This window comes from Chelonus insularis, unplaced genomic scaffold (assembly GCF_013357705.1).
Source record: "Chelonus insularis isolate UGA/USDA-ARS -01 unplaced genomic scaffold, ASM1335770v1 contig_35_pilon, whole genome shotgun sequence".
Lineage (NCBI taxonomy): Eukaryota > Metazoa > Arthropoda > Insecta > Hymenoptera > Braconidae > Chelonus > Chelonus insularis.
The window spans coordinates 1,725,711-1,734,762 of record NW_023276524.1 but is presented as its reverse complement, the minus strand read 5'-3'; the positions used below and the strand labels follow the sequence as shown (position 1 = coordinate 1,734,762).

Here is a 9,052-nt window from a genome sequence, read left to right as displayed (position 1 = left end):
AAGTTTCTTCAATTCTAATAAACTTTCATTCCTAGTATGAAGATGTTTCTGAAAAAAACCCATGATTGAAATTTATTTCATTTGCAACAGAGTACTAGGATATGAATAATTACATACACTAGAGTAATTGATAATGTACTGAGTATTTACCTGCTTCACAAATGGTGATGCATCACTATCTTCACTTACTGACGCCAACGATAAGTTTCTATCTGTTATATTTGACAAAGTAGTGATGTTAGAACTGTGTTTGTTTTCTTCTAATGTCATCAGTGATTCCTTCTTTTTTATTAAACTTTGTACTTGATTTCGAGAAAGGACGTGTTTCCTTTTCTGGTTTCTTCGATACTTTGTTTTTGTTTAAAACCTAAAAAAACGGTCCCACTCGCTTAACATCATTATGTATATAATAATAAAAAGTAAAAATGTAATAAACTCTATGTACTTACATTAGCTTTGGGTTTCTTTGGCTTAAGATGGAATGTCTCCGGAGAATAGGGTAATGGTCTAACCCGTTTCCTTTTTACTTCCTTATTTTCATATTCAACTCCTTTAGATATTCATCAATCTTACTTTCATCTTTTCACACAATAAAATAAAAAAAATAATTACATTCTTGAAGACTTATATGAAAGAATCATTATACGTAATATTTATAAATTGTAAGCATGATAAATTTCTTCATATTACCTGCAATCATCAACACTTCACCGTCTAATTGTTTTCCCTTCTGCATGTATGGCACAATATCACCAATATTAATATTATCAGTCTCATCTTTGACAATATCACTATCTTGCACTTTATGGTTATATTATTTACCTTACACTTAATAGATACATATTTAAATAAATTAAATTTAAAGAAAATAGAATTTGACGATCTTAGAATTACATTACTTCTAATAAATTGCGGAATTCTATACATTTGTGCGTATCATTGTAGAAATGACGCCATGTAGTTATTGTAACCGTTAGTATTTCACTACCACGTGGTAACGGCCGCCTTCTCATGAAACAGTAAGCATGCGCGTCAACTCTTGACGCATTTTCATGCATGCGGCAAATTTTAAATCATATAATAAAGCTAGATTCTGATGCTGAATTGACATAAAAATAATTATTAATAATAATATTAAGTTCGTGCAAAAAAAAAGATTCTCTTATTGTATCTAAATATTTTTTCCAATTACTACAAAATAATTTTTCTTTATTAATTATATTATCATCCCAGCATCGAACAAAGTTTGATAGGCTTCCATCTACCATGATCCAAAGCGAGTGGAGGGTGGAGTTGTCCAGTTAGCTTGTTGGCTATACATATAATATAATAAGTTAGTATGTCTATGAGCTTTCTGGGCAAAAGTAGCATTCATTATTGTATATCCGTAAACTTTGTTCATCAACAATCTGTTCTGATTTTTATATATGTGTAATAAGTGTTCGTTAATAAAATATTTTTTGTTCTTTGGTAAGTAAAATAGTTACAATACGATTTTTTTTATTATATAAAAATGATGATTGAATAAGTTATTACGCTAAGTAATTCTTAGGCTTAAGTACTGCCCATAGACGATTTTATTCATGTATTACATTCTTATAATTATTTTTAACCATTCAGCGTAATAATTTTTTTTCAACAAAAGCTATCAAATAATTTTTTTGTTATTAGAATACTATTAGATTATAATAAATTTTATATTTACCCTTCAGACCTTACGCTATGAGCATTTTGCTCACTCTTTATTTCTTATTAGTTTACTTTTAATTTTTAAATAGAATGATTATATGAAATTTGTTTTAGCTTTAAGAAATTTGATTATCGTTACTATTACAATTCAAAAATTTTATTAAACAATTATTTTGTCAAAGCTGTGAGCATTGCTCATCATCAGAGAAAACAGACTTGCATAGAAGTTCAATGCTGGGTTTTGTTTAGGGATCATCCAAGGTCATCCCAACCGTGCAAACTCCTACCTGGCTCTATAAGAATACATACTAAATTTCCGGGACACATAGGCCTATTTAAACTAAACTTCCATTCACGTCTCTCTTCTCTGTCATCACGTAAGAAAAGTAAATTGAAGAAATTAGTCATTCGGCTAAGTTCGGCTCTAACGAGTATTCCCGAGTGTCGCAAGCGGCGCCGGCCGCCGTATAATTTTGAAAGTTTCTTTTTTTAATTAATGTCAATTAAACAAAACGGCATGCGTACAACCCGTGAGTAATTCGCTTATCACGACAGTATTTTTTGCGGTTTGATGAGCGTAAGATCTGAAGGGTTAAAAGCAATGGACAATCTTCTGTAAACTAAGAAATTACTTTTTATTTTTAGTGTTTTATCAATTGCCGTTTAGAAGATAATGTCATCTGATAATAGAGAAATTGTTGAAGAAATTCCGGTTCCATCTGCCGAAAAGGAACGACGTAAAATATGGCAAGACAATCCGAACTCACAGGTAAGAATATCTATCTGTTACGCGTAGATGTCCTTTACAGGTCCATTTTAATAAATATATGAAATATATATTTTTAAATAAATCTATGTATTTGATGAAGTACAAATATATTATTATAATTTCTTAGATATGAATTTATTATGTATGATGCTGGTTACGGATCATGAACCGACGTGCAGCAAGCTCGAGTATACGTGTGAATGCTATTATGTACAAATTCTTATCTCAGAAATTATAAGATAAATAAATATTCAGGGATACATATATATGCATATGAAATATTATTTTTAAATTATAATCTCATGCAAGTCGTCAGAATGTAGTATTTTTTATTAAAAAAAAAACAGTATAAATAAATTCAAATACAATAGCATTTATAGTTTTTTGAAACAATTCTTTAAAAGTTGTTTTTACAATTTTAAACTTTGTCATTTAAAAGATGAAATGATAAGAATTTTTTGGTTTATTTAGGTTCCTCGAAGCACGTATATCGATGGAAAAGTATACAAAGACGCTGTAACTTAGATGAAGATAGCAGTTCTGAAACATCAGAACCTGATAGTGACGTTAACTCCTCCATTCAGGGAGAAAATGATTCTTTCGATGTTAGTAACTCGACTATTAGTGAATCTAGTACAGACAATGAAGAAGATGGCGAAAAAGATCATGAAGAGGATAGTGAAGAAGATAATGACAATCTTGACGAAAGAGATTTGGTGGCTGAATCTGATGATGAACAAATAATCGAAGATAGCGATGATGAGCACAATAGTACAAATAGTTATGAAGTTGACAGTAACAGCTCGATAGCTAGCATGGTCAATGCACTGTATGATGGTAGTGACATTAGCTGACTCGAAGCATATTACTCCTCATGAACTTATATATTCAAAATAAACTAACGAAAACTAGTCTTCAAGCTTTATTGATATATATACAAGAAATTCTTCCAAAACCTAACAATATGCCAAAGACATTGCATAATTTATTTAAATTTATTGAGAATGAAGCCCATTCTGCTCGTATCATTAAATATTATTATTGTAAGAAGTGTTTATTCTATAATAATACGAACCCTGTTTTAACAAAGTGTCCATCTTGTTCAAGTACTGAAGGAACATCTTTTTTTTTTGAGATAGACTTAGTTGAACAAATAAAGTATTTGTTTGAAGAAAGGAATCTAGCAAATAAACTTCATGTTTCTAACCATGAACCCAATGTTATAACTGATATCACTGATGGATCAGAATATAAAAGAGTCAATTCACATCAGAAAAGGGGTAAATTTGATTTAACATTGATTCTCAATACTGATGGAATTTCTATTGTGAAAAGTTCTAAAAGTAACTGTTGGCCATTGATGTTCATGATAGCAGAACTTCCAGAACATCTTCGAGAAAGTTTTATTTGCATCATAGGGATATGGTATGACTCCACTAAAAAACCTTTAATGAATACATTCCTCCAACCATTTTGTGAGAAGCTTATTACGTGTTTTTATGACGGCATTACTTGGGTTGATCCTGCGACAAAAGAGACTTGTACGACAAGAATTACTGCTCCTTTATTCATAGCCGATGCACCAGCTAGGGCTGAGATTCAAAACATTCAGTATTTCACTGGAAAATATGGGTGCAATATATGTGAAATAAAAATGAAACGTTGTCAAGTACCTGAAGGGAAAAAAAGAATCCGAGCATATATTTTAGCGAGAAAGTCAGTAGATTAAGGAGTGATGATCGAATGACGAAACAAGCTGAATAGCTTTCAAAGATAATCTCCCACATAAAAGAGGCGTTAAAGGAATATCAATTGTTTCTGCTATTCCTCTTCTTAAATTAGAAACATGTGTGCTACCTGAATACATGCATTCGGTTCTCCTTGGCGTTGGAAAACAATTTATTAATTTATGGTTTCACAAAAAGGCGTTTGGAACATAAAACAGTTTGTCTCAGAAATAGATGACAAATTGAAAGACATTCATCCACCATATTTTTTCAATAGAATGCCACGTAGTCTGAAATATCTCCCATTTTATAAAGCATCAGAATTCTATAATGTAGTATTGTTTTACTCTATTCCGATTTTTTTTCAATATCTGCCTGATCTTTATTTTCAACATTGGTTATTGTTTGTGGTGGCTATATTTTCGTTATTAGAAAAACCTATTTATATTGACTCAGAATTGAAGCGAGCTGAAATTTTATTACAACTATTTGTCAGAGACATTAAAGAATTATATGGTGATCGACAATACACATATAATGTGCATCAATTGCTACATTTAACACTATGTATTGAGCGTTGGGGTCCATTATGGAGCACGTCAGCGTTTCCATTCGAGAATGTTAACGGTATGCTTGCAAATGTGTACACGGCACTAAAAAATCTCGGTCAAGAAATGGCAAATAATTTGAAAATAGCACAAGGTGTACAATCATTAAAATAACATGCGCAAGTAAGAATAATACTGTAGACTTTTTTTCCATCAATCTCAGAAACCTGAATTGAAAGACAATATAAATATAACGGAATGTAATGATTACAGATTAATTGAGATTGTGAAGACTCTAAATTTTAATATTGATAACACGCATTTTTTTGCGAGAGCAATAATAAATAATCGTGCATATTCGTCAACAACTTATAAAAAAACGCAAACAAATAGCTATACCGTTAAAATAAATCTGAATGATAAGATGGTTTATGGGGAAATTGTAGTTTTTACCAAAATCGAAGAAAATTAGGCTATATAGTAAGAACTTTTGATGTAGATTATACGAAAAGATTTTGTCATCGTGAGAGTAATACAATGTTCAACATATATTACCAATTATAGAAACGAATAATTTTATAAAAATTGATGCAGAGAATGTTGAATGTATAGTTCATGTAATAAGAGTATTAGATTTCATTTGTGAGCGTCCAAACAATTTAAACAAAGTAATGTGAAAATTAAATGTAAATATGGTGTAAGATATTTTATAATAACATTTTATTTCTATAAAAATAAAGCAACTTATATTCAATAAAAAAAGTAGTTATGATTTCAAGAGTATGTATTTTTTATCGAAATTTTTGCACCTACTTAAATTTATTTAGAGCAGGTGAGATATAATCAGAACTGATTTGAAAATAACAAAAATAATAAACTTTTTTTTTAAATATGATCAGATTGGTTAAGATCTAATTTTTCACTCAGCTGAAATGATAAACTTTTTTTCAAATATGATTCAATCTGATCAGATCTGATTTTTGACTTAATAAAAATGATAAACTTTTTTTCAAATATGATCCAATCTGATCAGACCTGATTTTTGACTTAATAAAAATAATAAATTTTTTTCAAATATGATCCAATCTGATCAGACCTGATTTTTGACTTAATAAAAATGATAAACTTTTTTTCAAATATGATCCAATCTGATCAGACCTGATTTTTGACTTAATAAAAATGATAAACTTTTTTTCAAATATGATCCAATCTGATCAGATCTGATTTTTGACTTAATAAAAATAATAAATTTTTTTTCAAATATGATCCAATCTGATCAGATCTGATTTTTGACTTAATAAAAATGATAAACTTTTTTCAGTTCCGATCAGATTCAAACAGATCTGAATCTCCTTAATCTGTTTGCATCTGAATATATATGTCATGTCTATTCAGATCTGAAACGATCTGAAATTCTAATCTGATGATATCTGTACCATCTGATCAGATCTGTACAGTCTCATAATACTGATCTGATCAGATATGGCCATATCTGAACTCGTTTTTCACGGGATAACGTATCACAAGAAAGGGTACACCGTCTTGTAACATAGGAGAAGGAAGAACAATTTAAAAATGTAAATAGGCCAGAGAAAATTTTAACTCGGAAACAAAAAGTGATTGGTATGATAAGTAATCTATATATAAAGTAGAAGATCTTATACTTGATCAAGGTCTAAAAATCGATTATCACTAATTACATATGTATTTTTCACTATTATAGATGCTTAAAACAATGTAGACTTTTTGAAATAATTTTACAACTCACATTGATTTATTTTTTAGCTTCTCTAACAAATAGTGTTAGGAGAATCTCAACTTGTGAATTAACCTAAACGATTAAGGATAGGGATGATCGTGCCGGAACAGAGCAAACGGAAGTCAGGTTTTATCAAAAATATAATATCTTGATTTTTGGCACCAACAATACACAAGATACACTTAATGTCTTTTTATGTCTGAAAACAAGAATTCAATGTCTTTAGAAATCACTGAATGTCAATTGTAATTACTGAATTTTAATTGAATGCCTAAAAAACACTCAACTTGGTGTGATCGGTATTATTGACTTCCCACACGAGCTCAGCACGCTTCTCAAGTTGAGCAAGGACATGATTGTACACGTGGCGTTAGCGTATCAATGCAATGCGAAATGAATCTAATGTAATTTCGTGAATTTACTATGAAATATCTTGAAATGTTAGTTGATTTTGATTGTAGAATGGAGCTTAAATATTTCTGGTGATTCAGAAAAGCACTAGCACTAATGATTGACTCAAAACTCCAAGATTGGCCGAAAAGAATTAGAATGGCGTGTACACGTGAATGGGAACAGTGCAACAATGGCGACAGGAACTTCATTAGTCAAAAAGGACACAGAAAATTAGTCAAATAAGTGACTAGATTAAGAATTATTGATTATTTGGTCGATTGGTTATCGACCCAGTCCCAAGATGGCCACCGTTCCTGTCAGCTGGCAAATTCAAACTGAGAATTAATTAATTCTTAACATGCCGCCCGGCATCAGCAACTGGTTAATTCTGCTGCTGGGCTTCTGAAGTTGGATTGATTGGTAAAATGGCTAGTTTGACGATTGGTCTGACCAACGTCATTGTTGGTGTTTTTACCGTTGCTACTCGTGGAAGCCCGTCTTGCCCTGGGTGTAATTAAATGATCCTCACGAGTGGCCATTTCGTGGGGGGAAATCTTTCATCTGTCAGCAAGGCTAATGCACCGACTTGAATTGTTCTGTTCCTGATAAACCCTTCAGAAATTGCTTGTAGTTTTTGTAAATAGGATTGTGACCACCTGTACCAAAACTGCTGTGATTGTCGTTGAATCATCCGCCATCGATTTTGAGTTGAATTTGCAGGTTCTGAGACTGAAGGTTCAGGAACAGTGTTGATTGCTAGCCCAATAATAAAATGTTCAGGAGTGAGTGCTTGAAAATCTTCTGGGTCATCACTGATTGGCTCTAGAGGTCTTGAGTTGAGAATGGCTTCTATTTGTGTCAGTAGTGTGGTGATCTCTTTAAACGTGAAGAGCGATTCTCTTACTGTTCTCGTCAAATGAAATTTGAGTGATTTTACTACTGACTCCCACTTGCCGCCCATGTGTGGTGCTGCAGGTAGGTTGAATGACCATTGAGTGCCGTTGGTGATGATGAATCTAGAGATGACCTTATGTTCTCTGGTTAATTGTGTGAATAGTTTCTTGAGTTCTATGTCAGCTCCTATGAAATTTCTGCCACAGTCAGAATAGATTGTCTTGCATAATCCTCGTCTAGAGGTGAATCTCCTGTAGGCAGCAATGAATGCTTCAGATGAATAGTCACTAACTGCTTTCAAGTGAACTGCAGAAGTTGACATGCAGACAAATACACAGACCCAAGCTTTTCTTGTCTTGACTCCGCTGCCTGATGATGTTTTAATTGTGAATGGCCCAGCATCATCTATGCAAGTATGAAAGAATGGCCGTGAAAAAGTTATACGTGATTGTGGCAATTGGCCCATGAGTTGTTGTGCTCTTATGCCTCGTTGTCGAGCACATTCGATGCACCGAAGAATAAATGTTTTTATTGGAGCTCTTCCACCCATTATCCAGTAACGTTGTCTGATTGTTGTGAGTGTAGGTAGAGTTGATTGATGCTAAAAGACTGGTAACTGTTAAATGTCTAAGTCTTGAAGTGAATTTTATGATTAGGGCAGTAATTCTAAATAATCTATTGGGTGTTGGATATCAGTTAACCAAGTCCCATTGAATTATTGTATCTTGAATAGCTGCTATGAGTGAAATTCCAGGACGAGCTTCTAAGTTGCAAGCCTCGTCAGCTGGTGGTGAATTTACTGGCCAGTTTTCTTGAGTTTTAGCTAACCAAGTGGGTCCCCTAGCGTCCTGCATTTGAATCGATCTATGAATGTAACTGATGAGTCCATCCACAAATAAATTGATTGTATGTTCACTTTCAAGTTCAAACTGAAAATTAATCAATTCTCAACAAATAGAAATTGGGTCTTTTACCTTACGAATATTTTTTGAAACGCGTTGAACTTTTTTCAATTGTTTCATACATTTTTATATCGTTTAGACTTGAATGATGAGAATAAAGAGAATATAATGGAGGGAAGGATTAAAAATAGAAGAAAGATAACTCTTACTGATGACTCTGAAGATGATGGTAACAATAAACAGGAAGTATGACCTTAATGAGGGATTAGAAGCACTTGATGATGATAAAGAGAAAGCATCTAATCATAATGAAGGACCGGAAGCAATTGATGATGATCCAGAGTAAGCGTCTAATTACGATAAATATTCAA

At 32.2% G+C, this 9,052-nt stretch overlaps 1 protein-coding gene and 1 long non-coding RNA gene across 2 annotated transcripts; both read right to left on the bottom strand.

Moving 5' to 3' along the window:
• Positions 1 to 333: 333 nt before the first annotated feature.
• LOC118067075 (uncharacterized) lies at positions 334 to 813 on the bottom strand. The gene is made up of 3 exons (XR_004690315.1): positions 691 to 813; positions 450 to 579; positions 334 to 367 (listed from the first exon to the last, which is right to left on the bottom strand). It is a non-coding gene; the product is annotated as an uncharacterized lncRNA (long non-coding RNA).
• A 6,586-nt stretch (positions 814 to 7,399) lies between these two features.
• On the bottom strand, positions 7,400 to 8,329 carry LOC118067051 (uncharacterized). Its single transcript, XM_035083579.1, has one exon. It carries the CDS (start codon positions 8,327 to 8,329, stop codon positions 7,400 to 7,402), a length of 930 nt encoding a protein of 309 aa, XP_034939470.1.
• Between the last annotated feature and the right edge of the window lie 723 nt (positions 8,330 to 9,052).

Excerpts from the sequence above, each read along its gene's own strand:
- LOC118067051 (XM_035083579.1), bottom strand. The coding sequence starts at position 8,329 with ATGGGTGGAAGAGCTCCAATAAAAACATTTATTCTTCGGTGCATCGAA.